The following is a 24,167-nucleotide window of genomic DNA, read 5'->3' on the forward strand; positions in this document are numbered from 1 at the left end:
AAAAAAAGGCAGTGACCAGTGTCGGCCTCTCTCGGTTTTTATTACCGCTATTCATTTTAAAGCTCAGAAAAAAAGGTTAGCATTCATCCTCCAGGTTCACTGTGTTTATATTATGCTAACCATAGCTGTGTAGCTATCCACCACGTAGCACATCATTATATACCAGCTAGCCCACCTTCAGTAACCCTACAAACGTCACTGCCGTTTAGTTTTCATTTATGTTGGAAGTGATAGCAGAGCTGTACGTTTTAATTACATCACAAATCTCTCAGTCATTACATCATCTTTAGATTATATCATCTTTAGATGGAAACTAGCAAGCTAACTCCCTGCTAACTAAAATTTAAAAATTGTGTTTTCATGGATGCCTGGATGTTAAACTTAATTGTTACACCTGGTAGAGCAGCCACACTGATCATTTTAATGAAGATGAAAGAATTTAGACAGTTTTTAACTCTCAGTGATGCTGCAGTGTTTGTTTGACTTTGGCACCTGAAGCAAAGTTTGAACCTGGAACTGGCTAATGATGTCAGACTTAAAGACCGGGTACAGCCTCAGCATTTTAGCTGCAACACCCAGAGAGTTAAGTTCCAAGTTATCAGCTAAAATCAACAAGCTCGTTTAGCAAGTTGCATCCGTGAACTTGCACACATACAGAAACACAATCTGCTAATTAGTGCTAAGCTAAACGCTAACTAGACACACTGTAACGTAGAGTAGGCCCGAGAGCCATCGTTGAGAGGTCCAGACAACACCACGTGAGGATACAATCAGACCAGTGTCAACTCTGAGGTGAGTAAACTGAAGCAACTACCAGCTTCAGCAAAGGATACTGTTGATCGACATATGACATGATAAAGACACAAGAGGGTTAACTAGACATCTGGAACTTTTAAAGCCCCCTAGCAACCAACTACCATCTACAAGGCAAAGTCCTTTTATCTGGATGGATAGATGGATGGGCTTTAGTCATTCAGGTCCCAACAGTCATGCGACCTTGATAGGTGACTCCAGAACAAGAGCAGGAATGCCTCGTCTTGGCATTAAATTTCACTTCAGTATTCACTGTGCATGAACACGAGGGATGGCTCATCCCTCCATAAACAATGTGATTTAACTGGCTCCAGCCCACATATGATATATTTTACTCGCTAAGCTCCTTTATCTGGCATCACAGTAAGGACACTTATTTTCTCACAGCTGCAGGTTCGACAGCTGTCTGAGAAGATGCCAAATTCAATTTCTTTTCAGGCATACGGCTGGCCTGAAGAAAAATCAAGGAGAAAGCAAAAATCACTCACAGGAAGGTGGTGTTCAACCAGCCTAATCCACCGCAAGCTGTTAACCCTATCACCCTGTTCTCTCGTGGCCCTCACAGCCAGGTAACCTGACCCAACGTATACTCCTCAACCCCTCTCTTACTGCTTCAGAATTACCCCCTAATACTATCCCCTTCTTGGCCGTCTCCCACATATCACAGTGTCCCGGGTGGCAGCAGGCCTGTCTGATGTGGTCAGGAGAAAAAGATGCTTCACCGCAGAGGACCTCTAATACGAAAGACGAGAGAATAAAAGAACACAAAGAAACTGAGAAAGTGTGCCCCGCAGGAGCGAACGCTAACAGGTGAAGTAGACAGCCTTTTGAAGATGGTGAAGGAGGCAGAGAACAAGAGATTTAAAGGGGGGTGGGGGGGGCTGGTGAGTGAGCCAAGCAGAAAAAGTAAGACATAATGCGGCCGCTGAGGATCCTTATTTTTCTTAGTGTCCACAAATCCCAGAAAAAGACCAGAACCAACAACGTGTTTAGGCTGTCTCTCAATGCTTCCTGCCTCCCTGTGCTCCCACCTCCAAAACCGCTGGATCCCACTGAAGACATAAAGCTTTAAAAACACCTCGCACATATAGAGTTTCATTTGTAAACATGCTTTACAATTTCCTGAACAAGTTAGCCCCTGTAGTTTTAGGCTAAAATAGGAGGCAATGTGCATTTACTGGGGCACATCTGAAGTAAATGCATCGGTTAGTAAAAACCAGCTTTTATTAATTACAGCCACTGAAATCCCACAAACGTTAAACTGAGGATTGGTTTTCAGCGTTTAACTCAATTTATAATCAATTAAAACTCGATGACTCAGTTCTGTAGCTGTGGCCACTAAAACTCGTGGCCTTCCTCCAGCTCCACACTGAGTAGAAATGTTACCTGTACATGCTAATTTGAGAGTTCCCACTGTGCGGGTGTCTTCAGGCAGGAATAATGCAGTCCCAGCCTGGTACTGAGCAGAGTTAAGCTAGATTTATGCCTGAACTGCGTGTCAGATAGCTTTGGAAACTCCCTTCCTCCACAGCTTTTAGATGTTGGATATGGCGTATCAGTGTCGCTCCTTTTATCTGCAACTTTCTGAAAGAGATGATCCCACATCCAACGCTCTGCTACTTTTCCTCCAGAGCTCTCGTTTCTTTGTTGCTCAGCCATTCGTAGCACAAATACAACCCAAACAACCCTTTGAGTTTGACCCCAGAACCAGATGAGGGAAAAAAAGTGTGTGCATGCATCTTTCAACAATATTGTGTATCCCTCCTCCTCCTCTGCACTTCTTCATGACTTTTACCAAACACATTTGATTTCTGACCGGGCTGATCAGCATGTTTAAAGGAAAATTACCTCAGTCTGCTCTGTCCATGCCTCAGCTTATCTTCGGAAAGCACATTAACATTCAAATATTTATTTTAGCTTGTCCTCCTGTTACTTACTGAACCTATAATCTGGCACAAGTGACATTTGTCATCCCAAGCGATCAAAGCAATAATCAGGCCAGGCTCAAAAAGACAAATGCTGCGCTTTGGTCTTTGCAATTTTTTGCAATAGGGGGAGGGGTGGTGAAAAGTTTGAGATGTATTCCAAACAGGAAACCGATTAGATTGCAGCCCTACCCTTCAACACCGCGGCTCGTTCGTGATTTTAACGGGTTTTTTGGCCAATGATGAAATTACATTGTGCAGAAGTGAAAAACAAAAACAGTGGCTAACTTGAGGAATCTTTCAAATGATCAGATGTTTAACTTTTAGTTTTCCACTGTTAGAGCCAAGGGATTCCCAAAAAGTTGGGATGTTCTGTAAAAATCAAATAAAAAACAGAAAACAGTGATCTCCAAATCTGTTGTTTATAAGACATTTTCTCATCGTCGTGCTGGCTGAAAATTAAACGCAGCTTTATAATGCTTTAAATCAGGCTTGGCCAACTCCAGGCCTTAAGGGCCGGTGTCCTGGAGGTTTTAGATCTCAACCTGGGTCTACACACCTGAATCACATGATTAGTTCATTACCAGGCCTCTGGAGAACTTCAGGACACATTGAGGAAGTCATTTAGCCATTTAAATAGCCGTCCTGGATCAAGACCACATCTAAAACCTGCAGAACACCAGCCCTCGAGGCCTGGAGTTGGACACCCCTGCTTCAAACCCACGTCTTTTTCCTTCTGATGACCAGCAGGGGGCAGCAACTTTGGTCTTGCGGTATATAAATTCTACTGCAAAGTACTTTGTTTCCCTTAATTCATGACCTCAGTAAGCACTTTCCTGATGTGCTCACAGTCACACTCTTAAACTTCAACTCCTACATCGAACAGCACGTTTACTTTGTACATTATGATCTCATCGGTGTCTAGAAAAACAATAAAGAGGGTCTGCTTTTGGGTGGGGCCTACTTGTGGTTGAGAAATCAAACATTCCCCGTATTTGTGACGTCTCGTTTCAGAAAGCTAAGGTGGCAAGACCCACAAAGTCAGCGCAAGTCCTCACAAACCACTTTGTCCACATTGTCTACAAAAGACAGCAATCAGTCTGTGCTTCTGTCTCCGGTTTGGCAGCATGTGGTCGAAAGTACATTTCTCTACAAGTAGAATAAAGCATATCTAACTGACAGGTGAAGGAGTTATCGGCCCCCGTGGGGTAGAAAAATAAGTCAAATCTGGCTTTGGATAAGCATACTTGTTAGTAGGAACATCTAAATGTTGGTGTTGATTTCTGTATAGTGAGTCCAAATCATGACTCACGCACAACCATATAGTTCATTTTTCTTAAGAAAGTCAAACTATACTGATCCTAATGGAAATTTTGACAGCAGGACATTTTGGTTGATAACATTTGTTGACATTAAGAGAAACGGAAAACCCCCAGCCTTACTCTCACAAAGACATGATAAACAGCAGATGGAAAGGCCAAAGAGAGCAAGAGACACTGAAGTCGTAACAAGGGGAGAAAAATGAGAAAAGCAGGGAGATAAAGACAAAAAGAGGCAGAGCAGGGGAGATTAAGAGAGAAAGAATGAGCTAGGTAGGACACAGAGACAAACAGACTGATGGAGAAAAGGCAGCAGGAGGGAGGACGAGGAGGAATGAGAGGACAGCAGCTGGGAGACCAGGCAGAGAGAAAAGACTGAAGACAGTAAAATATGAGTTAAGACGGAAAGAAAAGTTAGGATAGAGAGACAGAGAAAAGGGAGGCTTAAGAGGAGTTCAGTGATCTTTCTCTAATCCTGAGCTGTATTTCATTTAGGCCTGATCTGACAGAAATGACACAGACAGAGAAGACGAAGGGAGAGCGGGGATAAAAATGGAGGGAAAAAAAGCCACGCTGGCTGAATTAAAAGGAAGCACCAGTCTGCTGACTCCTCCACACCTCATGTCCTCTCCCCCTCCCCCCTCTACCTCCTTCCCCTTCTGGAAAAAAAAAAAAAAAAAGACAAAAAAACAAAAAACAAAGACTGAGTGTGTGTGATCTAAGGGATGAATGGGGCTGTGTAGCCTCGGTGCTGCAGGATCACCCATCATCCACACTTCAAACGCAGCCCACATTATCCAGACTCTCAGCTCTTGATGTCAGCAACAATCCTGATCCACTCCTACATACCCAAACCCTTCGACCTGCGCCCAGCTCGGCCACGGGGGCCGCAGGGAGGAGACACGTGAAGGGAGATGTTTTCATTTGTCAGGTTTTCTGCTTTGAGATTAGACGGTGGCTGTTAGAGGTGAAGTGAATGAAACTGCTGCACAAAGAACGCAACCAAGCGATACTTCTACGCACTGGCTCTGGTGTGCACTGAAAAACCAGCTTAAATAATTACTCAAGCAGGAACGATCTGCTCTAAGGAGAAACTTTAGCTAGTAATCTTCTGTCCTTGTTGATTAAGACAGTACACCTTACTGCCCACTGGGGGCAGTACAGCTTTTGACAGCCCATTTGTGGCATCTAGCCAAGTTTTTAAGCATCCACCTTGACCCAGTACAACCAGCGGTCTTATTATCTGCGGTTTACATTCAGCAACCAGGTTTCTCTCGGAAACAGCGTTTCTATTCAGCAGACAGGTACCATGTTTGCACGGAGTGATGATTGCATTTAGAAACAAAGTATGACTATGACAAAGTGAGGAGGACTGCAATGATAACGTATGATAAAATCCAACAGCACAGCTGCAAACTACTGATCCCAGTCGGCGCTGGGCATGTTTTCAGCACATCCAATAGAATTGTGAGTGTAGCAGCTGAGAGGGATTTCTGGATTCAACGCTCGGATGCTTTTAGTTTAAAGAATTATTAGTTCAATAGTCCAAGCTAACAGAACTGTACGGCCAGTCATAAAAGTCTACAGCTCTTGAGATTCTGTAAATGAAACACAGGAACGAATGTCTGACAAACTATTGTTTGGATCACAGGCCACAGCAACCGGTCTGACGCAGTAATGCTGTTGTGACGATGCAGTCTTCTTCCCTGCATGTAGCATAAATCATTTGTGTGAATGCGCTTTGATTGCTAGCTGCAGTGCAGAGATGCAATTACAGAGCTTGAAATACACATTTAATAAAATGAGGAATATGATAACAGACGGGGTTTAATGTGATCGAAGTAAAGAAAAGTGCAGAGAGCAAAGCAGATTATTGATTTTTTTGAATATTTTCTTTGCAAAGAGGGCTACTTCATATGTTGCCAGTCATATTATTTATATAGAACGTCACAGATAAAAATTGCCTTTGTTTGAATTTTTTTTCTGCAAGCTGGACACTACTGCATATTTACTCTTTGCTTCTACTCATGTTAAAGCATGCCTGGACCAGACTGTTGGCTAAATGCCTCGTATGTAAAAAAAAAAGGCAGCTCTGGTGTAAAAGTCCTTCTCTGCAGTGCTATGAGGTAATAAGGCTCGATGCCAGTGCTGCCCTGAAGAAATAACCAGCCGGCCGAGGCAATAAATAGAGTGAGAGATTCTCGCTGACACGGGTGGGCTGGGCAAGCCCATTAAAACGTGACCTCCACTGACCTTGGAGGAGCTGAGGCTGAGCATACGCCCACTCAACCACCTGCTTCTTCTCCTCCTCCCCCAGACACAAAAATGGGTGTGAGTGAGTGGGGGGGGGGGGGGGGGGGATACCCCAGAAAGCAAAATGAAGCCAACTTGTTTATATTTGAAGTTTCCTCATAAATGTGGACTTTAAATTATATTTTGTTTCATTTCATCATTTTGCACAAACTCCATTAAAATCCCAAAACTATAATTAACAAAACCATAACTGATCATAATTAATAATAATGTAAAAATGAATGAGTGCACACTGCAATGTCTTTTTATTCTGTGGCACAAATTTCCCAAATACTCACTCTGGTGGCCATATGGGTCTTAATCTGCTGCTAAAAATAGTCCCTAACGAAGGTTTGATGCCTCTGGTTTGAGCGTGCATGTAGAAAAACTATAGAGTCTGACTTTTTAAAGAAATGTGTGTGCAAGAGAGCAATGTCTGAATGAACTGCTGGTCTCAGTGCTGCAGGCTCGAAAGCTTTTTTGTTGCTTTCATGACTTTTTTTGGCAGCAACAAAAAAAACATATGATATAATAAAGTCTCTGGCGATCAAGGTATGATGGATTTATTTTTCTAATATTTATTTAAGTTTATTTATTCATTTGTTTGTTTAAATGGCCCTTTTTTATTTCAACTATAACACAAACCAGATCTGCTCCAGATCCCAATTATGTGATGTAACTTTGCAATAAATGCCACTCAAGACTCCACAGACCTTTAGCCACATGCACTAACCCTCTGAGCTCTGTCAGCTGCTGCGCTTCCATCCAAATGAGCAAGTGATCAAGTGACATTCTACAAAGTCTGTCAAATAAAAATGCTAATTTTCCTTTTTATCGGCTACTGTTATGGAGATGTACTCAGCAGGACGTGACGAAATGAGATGATTAAACGGGTATCAGCAAATGCGCTTGCTGCCTCACACCTGCATTAAAAGATATTTAAAGAACGACTTTGTCATCGCTGTTCAAACACTAGCATTTGAATTTGGCAGAGTGACATTCAAATAATGTCTCTGCTGGATTCCTCAGGCCACACTGCTATTGGTCCTCATCCACAGGGGCACAAGCTGGACAAAGCTGCTCTTTTTCTAAGTCAAAACTTGATCTGGTTTTGAAAAGGAGACAGCAAAATAGGTTTCGAGGGCTTCGCTCTCAGACTGTGGGCTCCGAGAGTTTCTGAAAGTGGAGTGGGAGGAAGCTATCAGGCCCCTCTCCTGTGGAAGCAGGCTTCAATTTGGATTCAGGAGACAGACGCCCTCTCTAGTTTAGGATTAGGCTTTGAACTTTCCTTTTTGATAAGGCTTATACTTCGAGCTGGATGGTGTAACCATGGATCCTCCCTTAGTGTATCACAGGAGGTCCTGCAGGAGTCTGAGCCGCTTGCAGTAAAACTGAGTGTGTTCGCCTTTCTCTCCCCCGGAATCCACAAACAAGCACAAGAAAAACACTTTTTATAACTCAAAGAATGCAAAAAGGAGTAAAAATCATCTCATTTCAGACAGATGATGAAAAATTTATGCAGGCTCGCTCTCTTTTTTTCCTTTCATAAGAGTTGGATCCGATGCCTGGACTGGACAACAAAGCGCCTGTCACGATTTGAAGCATTCGACCAAACAACAAATGATCTGCTAAGGACTGCATGTAATAAATGCTGTAGCGTGTGTGCTCCCCTTCTCCAGCACAGAACATTATCTTTATTGATACTGGTGCCAGTAAAGATTTATTCAAACCAAAACAGTCATCTAGTAGAAATCTCCTAAACAGTAGCAAGCAAACAGGCCTAAACACCGGACCAGCCGACACTGCGTCACTTTTGTTTCCACTGTTATGAACAATCTCAAACGGTCCGTGATGTTTAGCGTCCGCCTCCCTCTGCCTACACCGTGCTCTCTCATAAACACAACAGATGTTTGCATTGAAAGCGACGGGCCGTTTCAACAGTGCGCGCGCCATGTTTTCCATATTTTGAATAAATATCTTTGATCAAAGAGATGTTCTGTCAATTTTGTCCCCGCTTCGATATTTTCCAAAACAGTCTGCAATTTTACATCACAAGAGCAGGATGAATAAATCATCCACACTGAGTGAATCCACACTGTCAGAATATCCCCACATGAACTGCGCGACTCTTTGATGGATGAGGAGAAGCGCGCTCGTGGCCGGCCGCGGCTGTCTCAGCAGCACAGCTGAGGAGAAAAAGAAAGAAGTAAAATATTGGAGAATGTATGTTAGAAACTGAGCGATGCTTCGTGTGCGTATTGGTTTGGATGAGTATCAAACATCCTAAATGTCAGATTACAGCCACTGGAATGTTTAGCCAAGTGTTGCTGTTGCCACACCGATGAATCAGCCTTCTGTGTTTTACATGTACCCAAACCGTCTGCTCATCTGGTGGGAAACATTTATAAACTTTCTATGGATGTAATCAGAGACCGAGACACCAAATCAAAGGTGGGGCTGGTGGGGAATCCCTGCTCGGATCCCTTTCTGCTTTTGTGCGTCGTCAGTCTGAGATGTTCAAAGAACTTTAACTTCTGACATGCAGTTCAGCTTCTTGTTTTCATGTTCTGTGAGGAAAAATTTCAATCGCATCCCCGATTCAGAACAACAATGAAAACTCTTACGGCTGAAACACGTTGGGATTTGTTATCAGGAACTCCTGTTTTCTTAGAGATGATGCCCTTTTTTCTGCACATCTGTGAACGCTCCAAACTCACACCCACAGTCAGCTTAACCTGTTTATTATGAACACAAAGATCTTCGGGTTGACTTTTCTTGCTTCTGTATTACAGGTTTGTGTGCTTACTGTTAACAGAACACATCCAACTGCAGTGATGTTTAAAAATAAACAGCAGGACTGCAGGTGGTGTTAATGAGGCTGTAGTTTGGGTTGAAGATATGGAACCAAGCAGCTAGAAATGCTTTGGCTTTGCTCCAATTTAAGGCTCATATGTGAAGCTTCATGAGGACATCACTGCATCTAAAAGAGATTATGTGAAAACAACTGAGAGAAAACAAGAAGACACACTGTTTTAGCACTTAGCACCTATACCAACCCTAAAAAATGTAATTGAAGAGGAATTAAAGGTAGAAACTTTAATTCTGACAGCCTTCAATTCCATACTCCCATCTGTTGAGGACGATCATGTTACATTTTCCAAAAAACCTGTGAAGAACGGACATTTGTGAACGCAGAGCTGCAGAAACAGCAACCTCCGAGCTGCTGGCCTGCTCCTCTAAGAAACAATCCTTCCATCTGCTGCCTCCAGCAAGGGGGAAACACCTCATCTGCACCTCGTCTTGACAACATTAGAACATTACCTTTGATTTAGACACCAGAGCCGCCGCTCCGCTCTTTCCACTTTGACTCAAGACTTTGCCAGAAATGCAATTTGAATTGACCCAAGACTGAGTAAGTCTGTTGCTTTTGAGAAATTATATCAAAGTAAATCATATTTATTGTAAAAGTGAACTGGAAGGCAAGTCCCAGGGTTTGGTCTTTTGCAATGACTGTTTAGTTGGTTTAGTTATTCAATGAAAAGTTAAATTCCACAGTCTCATAAGAGTAATTCTTAGTTGGATTTGAAGGTGATGGTGTTAATTAATCAAGGCCTCAGACTAAAGTAGCACCTAAAATGTTATTTAATGAATGTCAGTGCCACAAGAACCTGATGAATAACAGTAAAACTCAGTTGTTTTGCTTGGTGTTTTTCCCCTGGTGTTGTTATTCTCTGTTATTGTGTCTATGGCGTATACTCTCTTTTTTTTTTTTATTAAAGTCAGCATCTGTTTTGTACAAGAGAAAGATTTTGTGTAAGATGATCTGTATGCCCATCACTACATCAAAACCTCTTCCCTAAAACGTTGAAATGCTCACATATTTAAAGCATTATCTTCAAACTGCATTTCAAATCATGGAATTGTGATTACCAGAAACAAAAACTGTGCGTGTGGTGTCAGTTCCAGACACGCCTGGTCTGGGTGGGACTCCTGCTAAAACTCCAGTGACACAGCATTAAAGGTCGAGGAAGGGAGGAGGTTGAGACAGTGAAATGACGTAACAGCCAGAGGCGAGCACCACGTTCTGCCTTTGCCTGCCTGCTAAACGGTAGCTGTCATCTCCTGTCAGGCTGGCGGCGGCAGACGAGACGGCTTCCCTTTGCCTCCTCGGGCCAGAAGACGCACATCATCTCCGATCACAGCTGGCTGCTGTGACGGGCTGCTGCCGCAGCCATCTCACCAGAGAGACTGACTGCTAACTGCTGCTGCTCACACACGCACACGCGCTGCCTGATTTCATATTCTGCACCACACTGCTGCTGCTGAGGTAGCTTAGCTTGTACTGACTCACTGAAAGCATATGATGGGCTGTCCACGGAGAACACTGAGGGCCTGAAATAAACATTACACTGTTTGCTTCGTCCTCTTGTGCCTCTGTGTTTCACTGATGCCCGTCTCCCTGCACTGCCATCGCCTGTCTGTCTGTCTGTCTGCCAGCCATCCAATTGTGTCCTCCCCTCCTCTGAGGGCCTGTGTCCATCCGGCCATATGTCCGTCAAGCTCTACTGTACCGCCCCAGGCACTGCAAACACTCAGGCCTGACCAGCTGTCATGGCAGCAGAGAGGAAAACGTTCACAGTGAGCCAATGGGACGAGTTTGTGAATGGATTATCTGCATATATTAGCAATAAGCCATCATTAATTAAAGGGACAACTCGCTTCATTCTTGCTGATCAGCAGCAGATGATGGCCACAAGTTTGCACTGCTGCTGACTGAACAATAGCCTTCCATTAAATATATTCAGCAGGTGCTGAGATTAAAATACTCCACCTCATCTCCCCTCCTACACTTTATATGGAAGACCCACATGTTAAAGCCATTTAACATTTTTGTTAAATGATGCAATCAGACTGTGTGCTGACATCATCTATAACAAAGTGAGGTTTTAAATTCCTACTTCTGTTCATCCAGATGTTAATATTGCCACTTTGTTTTGTGCAACTTCACACACACATCAACTCTTTAACTAAACAACTGACGCTGTGGCTTGTTTGCAGGGGAACATTATCTGCACTTATCTGCCTACTTTCTGTAATTAGATTGGTCTCTCCATTGATCCCCCCCCCCCCATGTTGTGCTTTTTAATAGGTGATCACAGCAGTGCTGCATTTAGGTTTTTGTTGATTATCAGCAGTCATATTAAGCCCTGGCTTGGAATACCTGATTCAAATTTCCCTGCAGGGCTAACTCTTTTTTTCTATTGATCACTGAGCACCGTCTATCTACCATTGCGATACTGTGATATCGGCCATGATTTTGGACTTTGCATGTCTTTTTGTTGGTTGTTTTCTGGAGGAGGGGGGGAACTTGTTCAGACTACGTTTGGTCAAGAGTATGGCTAGCAACCTTCAATGAAAGAATGCACAGGTGCAAGAAACTACATCCCTGCTAATTAGTGTTAGGTAACAAACTAATAAAATAAAAAACTAGCAAACTATAAAACGACTAATGTGCCTGAGCTTTTGTGCAGTTCTTTGTTTCTCAGCTGTAACTGTTGTTTTTACCTGCTCAGTGATGAATGGTACAAGCAAGTAACCAGTATCGACTGATAGGGTATCCAGGCAGACTGGTAATTGGGGCTCATACTAAATAGTAGGGCTGCACGATTTCGCATAAAATGAGAATCACGATTTTTTTGGCTTAGAATTGAGATCACGATTCTCTCACGATTTTCTTTTCCAGTATAAATATTTATTGCACTTATTAACTGCACATCAACTTCGTAACAGTTGAGACTGAACATAAAAACAATAAATATAAAAACAATAAATAAATATAAAAACAACAAATGTCTCACGTTTTGTTGTTGCCGCAAAATGTTGTACTGCTTGAAATTCCGTCTCCACCGTTGCTCGACGCTGCGTGTATAGAGCAGGTAGTGCAACAATAGAAAAATAGTTGCGGGATGGCACTGTGTAGCGTTTGTCTAGGGTGTTGATCATTTTCCTAAATCCCTCGTTTTGCACAGTGTTGATGGGAGCCATATCTTTGGTCAGGTGATAAGTGATAGCCTCCGTAATTTCTTTGTGCCTGCGGGAGTTCGACGGGTATAGGGAAGCGCTGTATAAGGTTCCCGTTATTGATGTTTGGGTGGTTGACCGGGACGGATTTTCTCCTGTCACTTTCTCGTCATCCCTGACGTGCTCTCCGTTGTTTTTTCCCTGCTAATGTTAGCATCACATGGCACAGCTTCTGTATCACGTGGTATAAAGCTCCGCCCTTGTCATTTGTTGAGCAGGAAGAGTGAGCGCTTGTTTTCATGCAGAGTACGTCCCGGATCAAAATGCGGTACAATCGTCGTCGTCGTCTTTTTTTTTTTTTTTTTTTTTTTTTTTTTAAATCGTTGTCATTTGGAAATGAGATCGCACATAAGTATAAATCGAGATCGCGATTTTCTAACGATTAATCGTGCAGCCCTACTAAATAGCCAGACTCACTCTTACTCTGTATGTCATACCTCTCTATCTGAGAAAAGAAAAAAAAACAGTGCTGTCATGTTTTAATTGTGAGATAAATCAATCATTACTTGGGTTGTTAGAAGGTTGTGTGTGTGTGTGTGTGTGTGTGTGTGTGTGTGTGTGTGTGTGTGTGTGTGTGTCTCACAGCTTTTCCAACAACTCGCTTTAACTACTGAGATCTGTCCTTCACAAGACATTTGGTCACAGATTCATCTTTCCACACTTTGTCTTCTTTCAAAGTTTGACCCATTTTCAGCAAATGTGGTGCGAATCCTTCCAGTATCCAAACGCAGTTTCCTTTGTTTCGCAAATTCTGGTTTCAAAATCTTTGATAATACAGAAAAGGTGCATAAATGTTTTTAGGAAATGTTCTTTTCATTCCTAACCAGAAACAGTTAGAGGGAAAAACACTTAAGATGAAGCTCTCTCGATCAACGTTGGGAACACTTGTAGCTGCTGGGATCAAACCGGCGACCTCGTGGTTTGAAGGGCTGCCTCTCTGCTCATTAGCACAGCAACAACACAACACAAAGGAGCTCGCAGAGCTTTTTTCCACTTTACCACCTCAGCAGTCAGATGTGAAAGCGTGGTGATGCTGAAACTGATGAGACTTTGCATTTCCTTTCATCCCTGAACAACTCCTCTGTGGACGGGGAAGAGATGAGACAGATGCTGCTCATTTAAAAGACTGTAATTGACTCAGCAGAGCTGCTGTCAGAGCAGAGATCTGTCGGAGAGCTTCGACTGCGCCCTGGAGTGCTCAGAGCCACGATTTACTGCAGCGATTGCTATTAGTGCAGACGATGGATGCAAGAAAATGTTTCAGGAGAACAAGTTCTTATCTGGGGAGCGATGTTGGTTTCCTTAAACAGCCTAACATCCCAAAAATGGGCTGTGAAATAAAGTTAGGTCTTTGAAATGAAATGGATTCTTAAAAGTGCAAAAGGCCCTGCTAAAATCTAGAGTTTCGCTCACTTCAAACAGCTCTCTCCCCAGACGTTTGCAGGCAATAAAAACAGCAGAGTGGTTTGACAAGAGCTGTTCTCACCGAGGTAGTTAAGGTCAGGGCACACGTCATTGATTGAACTAAGTGCTCCGCTGAAAACAGTGTGCCTCAATCAATGCTGCCTCTAATGGTGCAGGTCAGAGTTACCCGAAGACCTCGACTACGGGCGAATGTGACAAAGTCATCGGGGGGTGCTGGAGTCACGTTCCTTCTTCCGGCGCATTTGCTGGTCAGCCAGGCTGCTCTCGGGCTCACTTTGTCCTCTGATAGCACAAGTTAATGAAAATGCCATAACTCCGACAGGCTGTCAGTGACGGAGAGGAGTGAAACGAGGAGAGGCAGAATGGAGTTTAACTAGGAAGGCTGCCACCTCCCTTTCAGTAACACAAATGGATGGAGCACTCATACTCTCTCAGAAGGAAAGTCTTCTGTTGTTTGCACGAGCTCATGATTGCACATGGTTAATGAGAACTTTTACATCAGGGAGTTTAAACATACTTCTATAGTGAATCTTTTTACTTTTACTTGAGTAACGGGCCCAAACACTTGTTTCATCGCTTTGAAAAACAGTTATTCCACACAAACCCATTTGCAGGCTCTTGTGCTGTGCTACTGTTCATGTAATAAAGTACATCAGTAAGGCACAGCGCCAATTTTCCACACAATTCATTTCTGCCAATTATTATGATGTCCTGCAGTTCCCGCTGCCAAACCACTGAAAGAAAAAGTCCTGGAAACTCCCCTGAGGTCAGGCACTCGTAAGGTTCTTTAGGAGAGGCTCCGACTTTGTCCTTTATTCTCACCCCCGCCGGAGAGCTCTACCGCACTGGCCTGTAGGTTAAATACCCAATAATAAGAATTGTAGCCTGTATTGTATTTGTGTGGATAGATCAGAGCAAGACAGTTTAGCCAGCTGAAGATTTATTTTTCTACTTTTTCATTCTTTGAGATGTCTGGGAAAAGCTTAAAAACCTCAGATTTCTTTCTTAGGGTTTGACAAAACTCTGAATAAATTTTCTCTGTAAGTAGGCTGGCTTTTTTGCTATTTTTTTAAAAGTGACCTATGATGATAACTTCCAGCTCTCCGTTTTCATGGTACGGTTTTTACAAGAGTAGTTTTACAAAATAATCCTATAATAAGACAGATTATCTCAAAAAAAAAAAAAAAAAAAAAAAAAAAAAAGCCATTTCAGCTTCTCTCTCCCTTTAAGCCATTTTTCTTTTGACTGGCCGCCACGCCAAACACAAACGGTAGGTGGGCGGGGCTTCTGTGCCAACAGCCAGAGCTGTATGGCTGAGATGACCCCTCTGACATCATACAGTAGCAGAATATTTAGAGCCTCAGCTTTTGGTTTATGCTGTGAGTTACACACTGTCAATATACTGAATCACTGACAACCAAAGTGGGATTCTAAAAACTAACAAGGAAAAAAAAAAAATGCCAATGCGGGTAAGTACACAATCAAACCCAAGTGTGCTCTGTATCTCCATCTACCTTAAAACTAAAAAGATCAACTGGTGACTTTGTTCCAGACCATCTGCGTTTTCTTTTTACTTAGTTTCCTTTGCCGTTTCCCTTTTCCCGAGTGAATCCAAAATTACACCCTTTAACTTCCTCCTGCCCTCCTGCCCTCCACTAACAATGTCCACAAAACCTACACACATACACACTGGAGTGTGCAGATGAAAGGCTCGGTCCTAATGACAAGGTATCCTGTCCACTTAATACTTCAAAGATTGAGGTTCTGCAGCAGAGGGAGGGGGAAGGGGGTCCACAACGCTCATGCAGCCCCTCCTGTATCCACCCCAATTAGCCAAAGCCTCAGATGAACCAGGACCAGCCTGCATTCACTAAACTTCTGTGTGTGTCCACCTCCAAGTAACAGGCCTCCAAACAAAAAACAAAGAGCTACATGATGGAGAGCTTTCGGCTAACACAGTAATTACGTCACATTTGTGTATGTAAGTCTACACGCAGCAGTCACACATACATCTACACCGTGTCAAACATTGGCAAACACCCGAAACCCAGAAATCAGGATGTTTTTTCCCCTCCCTTTCGCTGTATCTCAATGGCATCACAAAATTATACTAATTAGACTAATTACAGAGTAAAAGCATGACAGGTCGCTTTCAGGCAGTATTTTTAAATCCAACAGCAGCACAGTAAACATGGTGGAGGTTAAGTTTATTTTGTTTTTGCAAATCACGTGATTAAATAAGGTCAACTGTGGAAGCAGAAACGGGGACAGAAAACGCACAAACAGCACAGATTTTGGTGTGGATCTTGTGTAAGAGTCAAATCAAGTCTGAAAACCACTGCCACAAATGACGGTTTGTAACACTGTTAAAGTATTTAAACCTCCAGAGTAACCCGAAAGAAGGACACAGACCCCAGGGACTGAACGCCTCCCCTGTAATCACACAGCTCCCCGCTGAGGTCAGCCTCCACTCCCACCAGCCAACCATTAAACCCTTCAATCATGCCCCATTTTTCATTTTTAATGGCAACTTTGTCATTCATGGCCACATCCGATGAGCCTCGCGACAATAATCGCGTAAGATGACTCAAACTAACGTCACTCCATAACAAAGCCAATAAAGACGGAGACACATTTACAATTAACATAAGCGCTTATGATTCAGAGCGCTGTAATTCACTGCAGTTGTGGCTTTTCTCACTCTGAACCTCACCACGGTCGCAGATTTCCCCACGATAGGATGACATCAGTGGGATTATTGGGGACGTCTTCATCAGGTTAATGGCTGGTTTGACCCAAGCTATGGAGACCTTCTCATGGACCACAAATATTCAGATTGTGTTCATGTGTTTAAGGTGATAATCTTCATGTATCACAGCCACAGGCACTTCATTTACATTTTAGACATGTAGTGGAGTCTTCTCCACATTTCTGAAAATGGGCCATGTTTCACAAAAGCTTGTGGAACCAACCGTGGACGAAATTCTTAGAAAATGTTCATCTTTTTGTTAATTAATCTTCTCCATTAACCATGAAAAAGCCTGAACCATGAAATAGCTGCCAGAAAATTATATTTTCATGATAATAGAGTTCATGCCCTGAACCTTCTGAAAAGTCACAAGAATTAAATATATTTTTCTTACATGAACTTTAATTTGTAACATATTTGCTACCATCAAGCATTCTTCCACTTTTTTGCAATTTATTGCTTAAAGAATGTATTGTGAAATAATAAAAATGGAGAATCTTACTGATGTAGAAGTCTCAAAACAGGGTAATGAAAAGTGTTGACATTATTTTGTTCAAGCTGAGATATTAGCTCTCTAAAGTTACTTATATCTACCAACACAGAGAACTGCTGACTGTACAATAAGCCTACTCTTCAGTCTAACAGTACAGATGGTGTTGATGCTCCGTCAATGCTCCAATTAAGCCCAGATGGAAAAACATCTGAAAAACATGAGTTTTGTGCAGATGTTCATCCGTCAGATATCTCAAACTTCCGACCTGAATGCTATCGTGCTAGCATGATTAGCTTTTAAAGTGGCAGACGTGCGATCTTCATGAATCTTGCACGTTAACTTGCATCCTGTGATTTAATGGCTACTTAAGTGGAGTTTGCACTGAATAAAAATGTAACACGTTCCAAATCATTATTCATGAATAATCATAATTATTCAGTTCATTTGTCCAAGATGAGTGTGTCCTAAGAGAGAGGAAGACAGTGTTACTGACAGACTAAGAGATAAGCACATCCACCATGAAATTGGTTCTAAATGCAGCATTTTGCGCTTTAGCCACCACGTTAGTTTCACTGGAGGCAGAATTAATCAAATTTGGTTGAGTGTAGAGTGCTAACTTATCTGCTAATGCTAGCAACCTTGCTCTTCAATCCACTTTCTCACTCAGTATGTGTTAACAGACCTCTCTGCACTGAATCGTACTTGTTATTAATCTCTGGCTCTCTTCCACAGCATGTCTTTTATTCTGTCTTCCTTCTCTCACCCCAACCGGTCGGAGCAGATGGCCCCGCCCCTCCCTGAGCCTGGTTCTGCTGGAGGTTTCTTCCTGTTAAAAGGGAGTTTTTCCTTCCCACTCTTGCCAAAGTGCTTGCTCATAGGGGGTCATATGATTGTTCGGTTTTTCTCTGTGTTTATTATTGTAGGGCCTACCTTACAATATAAAACGCCTGACACTCACATTTGTAAATTAGTGCTAAAACTTAAAATAAAAGAATTCACTACCCAAAACTGGAGTGCAAAGTTCGATACAAGAATAATTCAAGAAGATATTTCTAACCTATAGCACACACATGTCAGAGGTCCAGTTCAGTGACTCCAGAGTTGCAGTGGCAGCCAGCTCAATGTACATGTACAACTAAATTATCCAGTAACCAGATGATGATTTATAAAAAGTAAATCATGTTCTGCATGGTTATTAATGGTTGTTATGACACAAGAAACTATCCATAGAGGCCAACCAACTCTTCAGAGCTGTAAAGTTGGGTATTTTAACTCTAAGGACTGACTGTCTCAAGTGTGAGTTAGTGGAGCTGCAGTTTTTGGCACTTCATTTGTTCGGCCGTGGAGGTTCCCACTTGGTGTTCCCATCTTTACAATCTAAAACTGTATTTGCCCTGCTGACTTTAATGTTTCATTTAAAAGGAAAGCCCACTGTGAAATTTAACACTCCCTTTTGCCCGAGAAGCTTTTTATCCAGCTAGATTGTTTCGTGCCGAGTTGTCCAGTTTTGGAGAAAAGCACAACAAGCCTCTCTCATGCCGATTGTAGTTTGGTAGTAAGAAACTACACAAAAATACACAAGGTTTATGGATTTTTCCCCAACAGGGTTGAAATTTCTGGAAAGACTTATAGTGCTTCTGAGTTCTTAGTGCCTCAAGGCAAAGACCATTTAGTTTCATTATATTTGAGAGAAGATCGACATGTCATTATCTCCCAAACCAGCAAAAAACAGTCTAGATGGACAATTTGGGCCAAGTAGTTCAAGTCAAGTAAGTTTTGTTTTGTTTCTTTTTTAAGAGCAGTATCTGATTCCCTTAACTATTATATTAAGTATTATAGCCAACCGCATTCTTTTTTACCGTTTTGAGTTTTCACGGTACTTTTGGCTGCTCCTTTAATTCCTCCTCATCAGGATGGATCTGTTGATTGGGTACAGATTTTACACTGGATGGCATTCCTAATGTAACCCTCCCATTTATCCAGGCCAGACAGATACTAGGAGTGCAATAGTTTGTGATTCATGAGGCTGGGTTTGTGTCCCGTCCCACTCTTGAATCGGGGCTCTGTTACACCCAAAATGAATTTACCTGCTACTCCATCACTGAGCCAAGTTTTAAGTTTTCAAAATAAAACATAATTTACACATTTATTTTGCTTTTCCTACTATATCAAGCCACTGTTCCAAAACAGAGGTGAATATAAAGCCATGATTTTTTAATGTGTTACAACCCTTTGGTCAATCCCTATTCTTAACAATATGAATCACAGACAGTTGGCTATCCTCTTTGGCCCCACCAAAACTTGACATTTAAAGGGTACTTGGTCTTAAGTGCTGTTCAGGGAAATAAATGTAAAAATTTAAGAGCATTTGTCGAGAAAAAGTCTCAGAAATGACTTTTAAAGGGGACCTAGGTCAATATTTATGGTCACAAAAAAGCTTCTGCTGAGATTCAAACCTTCTGACCTTTAAGGTGCATGATGTTCTCTGAACATAAAGCCACGTCATAACCTCTCCTACCCCCCCAATCAATCAAAACACTTCACCTTCCACTCTTAGCCTCTCATGACTCCCCCCGTCCTCCCATTCAGAGCTGTAAAAACAGGCTTTTACATCAGAACAGATGCAGCATCATGGCACCATTACACTGCATCCATCAACACCTCTGTGCACCCAGCTAAGAAGGGGTGGGGGTGCAGTGCATCCTACTCGTGTAATTAAGTAATTACACACAATGTATGATGGATTCCTGTAATGGTTTATTTTCGAAACTGTTAATAAGTCAAATTGACTGAGGGTGTAATCAGATGTATGATCTGTTGGCTCTTTTTTCATGAATACTGGAGAACACTCAAGTAGTTTCGTTTTAATTCTATTTAATTTTATTTATATAGCATTAGATCACAACAACAGTTGCAACGAGGTTTATATTGTAAAATAAAGACGCTGCAATGATCGAGAGAAAAACCCCAGCAATCAAATGATCCTCTTTGAAGAAGCACTTTGGCAAGAGTGGGAAGGAAAAACTCCCTTTTAACAGGAAGAGACCTCCAGCAGAACCAGGCTTTTACATGTGAAAGACTTTATAACACAGACAAGTTTTATAAAGACTTTATAATTTCTAAACAGAAGCTGCAAAAATAAACTGGCTGAAATTATTTCAGCAACAGATTCAAGTATTCATGCTGAACTAAAGGTGGAAAAGTGTTCGTGTCACCGACAAAAAGTTCAGTTTGGAGTACACATGCTTTATTTTTATGTCCTTTAGGTTTTCTACGTTCATTTCTATTATGCCTAGGTTGCCATTATAATTCTTTGTTATTAGATCCCCCTTGTGTATTCAACCCCTGTGTTAAGTCTCCCTCACCTTCATGTGTTTCATGTCTGCGTGTCTTGTGTTGTCAAGTTCTTGTTGTCATGTCATTATGTTTCCTGTTTTATTTTGAAGAGGTCTTGTGTTCCTTTGTTCAACGTGTTTGGTTTTACCCCCCCCCGGTGGCGTCGTTATGTTCATTCTTATCAGCCGTTTCCCCGGGTGTTTCCACTTCCTCTGATCACCTCATGTTTGCATTTAGTCTGTGTGTTTCCAGTCATTCGTGTTCAGGTCGTCTGCTAAGTTCACGTCATGTTTCCAGGTATTCACGTATTCTTGTCAGGTTTTCCATTCTTCCAGGTTTCCTCCCAGTTTAGGGTTTAGTTTAGCGTTGTCATTGATTTTGTCTTTTGTTTTGTACTTATTCATCATCCACTATAAATATATCGCTTTCTGTTAAAAGTTATCGCTTTGCGTGTCTGCACTTGGGTCCCCTTCCTCACTCCATACAGTCTGCCTCAGCCAGACTGTGACAATGCAGATGATGACTAGAAGTGTCAGAAAAGACCAGGAGACTAACTTGGCTCAATATCACTTCTAAAAAAAATAAACAAATAAGAAAAAAAAATAAAAATAACAGGCACGGCTCAAAAATGAAAATCGGGAGTGCAAAATTATCCAAATAAACATGTTTAAATGTCGTTTCTGGAGAGAAATGGTTCAAAGTCCCTCAAATAAACAAAACACTACAACAACATGAACATTTTTTTATCTCCAGTGTCCTCGAGGGTTCAGACATATAGCAAACACATCCTCCCACACATTCGAAAAGAAAAGGTAACGCAGAACAGGAGACATTTCAAACACAGCACAGCCCATTTCATTCATAGAGCCCAGTTAATTACTGCAATTAAACCTGAGAGAGCATCCTTTAACATGATTATGGATTATTATGGTGATACTGAACGTACGAGACACAGTCAAGGATGAATGATATCACTGCAGCACTCTGAATCAGATCATTCTCAAGGGTACACCTGCTTTTATAAAGACGTTTGCTGAGGCAGACGATATAATGCCTGACGTCTCGTCTTAAACGCACCGCCGTCTTCAAATTGCTTTTTAAACTACTGTTTGCACAGTCAGGGTTTATTAAGCTTCTACTTGTCTTGGATCATTTTTATGGCACATTAAATGCAGTGTAACAAGGCAGGAACAAATAAGGTTAAAGAAAATAAATCTAAAATGTTGGTCGCATACGAAACTTGACACGACAAACAAATGAGATTATAACAGAAATCAGCAATAATCTCATGTCCGATGTTGCAAATAAATAAAGAAAAAGGATGGAGCTATTCCAAGATGATAAATAACTTGTACTTACCGTTCTCCTTCTCGTCTGTGACACAGCTGCTGATGGACTCTGAGAGGCCCAGTGTGGCTGATGAGGGCATCGATCCCAGGAGGAACGCCAGCGATGGGGCTTTTCTCTGTGGGAAGTCCCCGTCGTCCTCTTGCTCCTGGTTCCCCTCCTCGTCTTCTGGTCTCTTCTGCTCCAGTTTTATCAGAGCCTCCAGTGTGAGCTCGTTAAGGTCTTTGCCAAAGTGCTTGGCCACAGCTCGAAGCTCATCTTCGTCTTCTGGTTCCTCGTCGTCCACCAGCTTCGATGACATGGAGAGAATGTTGTTTTTGTCATCATTTTCCAAATCTGTGGAGCAGGACAAACGTGGGGATGTGTCATTCATTTACCACTTTGTGTGCAAAGTCTTTATGCTAAGCTATTTAGATAATTGGACCATAAACAACACGCTGAAAGCTTTTAACTTTTGTCACCATGTTTATTAAAATGTAAACACACAAACGTGTCTGGACAAGGCGACTGAAACAACCATTCATGTGTGTCAGCTTAACAGCATATAGGGATGCAGTTATAATGCTATAATAACCGGCAGGTGACTTGTTTAATTCTCAGACTCACAATAAAATAAAATAAAACATCCGTCCTTGAAAAAATTCCCACTTTTACTTTGCTTCATTTTATGTAGTTCGTAACTCCTGAGTATTCCCTGAAGATTAATAAGACTGCATAATTGTACACCATAGTTAGAGTTTTCAAATTAAATTAGTGGAAAAAAACAAACCCACATTTTCCAGCACACTGAAAGCAGCCACAGCAGTTAAAGGGTCAAGATACTGATCTAAAATCCCACAAGTGCAGGGAATTTATTCGGCTTCCCGAGTCGCAGAAAATGGAATGGTGATAAATATTCATATTCTGACAAAGTAATTGGGATCATAGTTGTGGCTGTCCTGCTACCTAATTAAAATGTGTCCTTTAATCAGCCATAATTAAAATGTCCCCTCACAGGCTCGAGACCTCAAATCGGGAAATCAACTCGGTCTGAGAAGAAACGAACTGCTGCCGGATTTGAAAGCGTCACGGCAGCTGGAAGAACAACATGCCTGAAATCAGTGACAGACCTGCGACCCCCCCACTGCGTAGAAACAGAGGGATACCGGGGCTTGTTTGTGTGCGAGGAAGAAAGACAGACTGAGGCTGAGATAAAGAGCCAAAGGTAGAAAGAGATAAAGGGTGAGAGCAACAGGGAGTGCAGTCTGCTGTGTCTTATTTTTCCTGGGTGGGCCTGTGTGGGCCTTTCACAAACAGCAGCTCAGAGTTCTCGTCCTGCCCGAGTGAGCGACAGAAAGACAAATAAAAGCGTCATCCCGCATTAACGCAGCGGTGTTTCCCCTCTGATATCTGGATTTGGGCGTCCCACTCAACCTAATCAGCAGCAGCTTCTATTATTGCTGCTGCATTCACTCGCTGACACGTCGGCTCGGTGTTCAGAATTCACGCTACGAGATGTTCGCTTGCAAATCGGTAGCCGCACTAGCAGCTAAACGCTCAAACACTGTTTAACAGACAAAATGCCGAGAGACAGCTTTTCTATCCTTAGCTCCAGACCGGTCATGGTGCCATTTTTTAAATGGTTATTTTATTATAATCCAAGGTCAATGGTTTTATCTTCAATACAGAATGTAGTGCCTTCATAGTTGGCTTTTCAGGCCTGCGTCACTCAAATATCACGTTTAACCTTAATACTGCACCACAAACTCAACTCATGCACCTTAAACATGAGTTTAAGGTCTATACAAAGAATATAATATGAATAAATAAATAAAACCCTCTTTAACTAGGGCCCCTGGCAATAAATCCACTGTGGTCTGCTCACCATCATACAACAATGAGACGCCAATAAAGAACTAAATAAACTTATAGAATGGTAACAAGTTATGAGTGGGAACATAAATATAAATAAACGTAGCACAGAAAGAAAAGACATTTGTGTCTGCTCAGTTATTTCTTTGTTGTAACAATGCTACACTCACAGCTGCTGACCAGTATGATCAGGTGGTACCAGGCTGCTGTGGCAGTGTACGGTTCCTCCACATGCTACTTAGGTCCCAGCTTGTTAAACGCCCGTATGTCTCGTTTCTTCGGACTTCAATCATCCAATCCAACAAACAAACCCAACAAATAGCAGAATAAACTGTTTGGCAAGTGTTTCATGGTCACAACCCACATACTCAACCTTGCTGAACAATGGATTTTACTTACAAATGTGGCACCGTTTAAGGCTTTCCAGCAGTATAAGATATTATTTCCTATTAAGATATTTCCTTAGAGGTCAAATTCAAACTGTCCCTGTGAAAATTGGGATTTGCATTTTTTACCACAGAGCCAAAGCTCCAGAG

The 24,167-nt window shown here is 42.0% G+C and overlaps 1 protein-coding gene and 1 long non-coding RNA gene across 4 annotated transcripts in view; one reads left to right on the forward strand and one right to left on the reverse strand.

Annotated features, from left to right (window-relative positions):
* Positions 1-24,167, reverse strand: part of brf1a (BRF1 general transcription factor IIIB subunit a) — a 130,958-nt gene that overhangs the window by 64,346 nt on the left and 42,445 nt on the right. For all 3 annotated transcript variants that reach the window (XM_086275933.1, XM_086275931.1, XM_086275934.1), the window contains one exon: positions 21,793-22,116. In XM_086275933.1, coding sequence (XP_086132059.1) covers positions 21,793-22,116 — 324 coding nt within the window. The remainder of the gene's footprint in view (positions 1-21,792; positions 22,117-24,167) is intronic.
* On the forward strand, positions 692-22,402 carry LOC147306398 (uncharacterized). Its single transcript, XR_015126509.1, has 4 exons — positions 692-792; positions 1,252-1,382; positions 1,481-1,623; positions 21,819-22,402. It is a non-coding gene; the product is annotated as an uncharacterized LOC147306398 (long non-coding RNA).

This window comes from Aulonocara sp. 'chitande type north' Nkhata Bay, linkage group LG19, assembly GCF_057382095.1.
Source record: "Aulonocara sp. 'chitande type north' Nkhata Bay isolate Kocher_YH1m ecotype deep benthic linkage group LG19, A_spYH_male_GT1.1, whole genome shotgun sequence".
Lineage (NCBI taxonomy): Eukaryota > Metazoa > Chordata > Actinopteri > Cichliformes > Cichlidae > Aulonocara > Aulonocara sp. 'chitande type north' Nkhata Bay.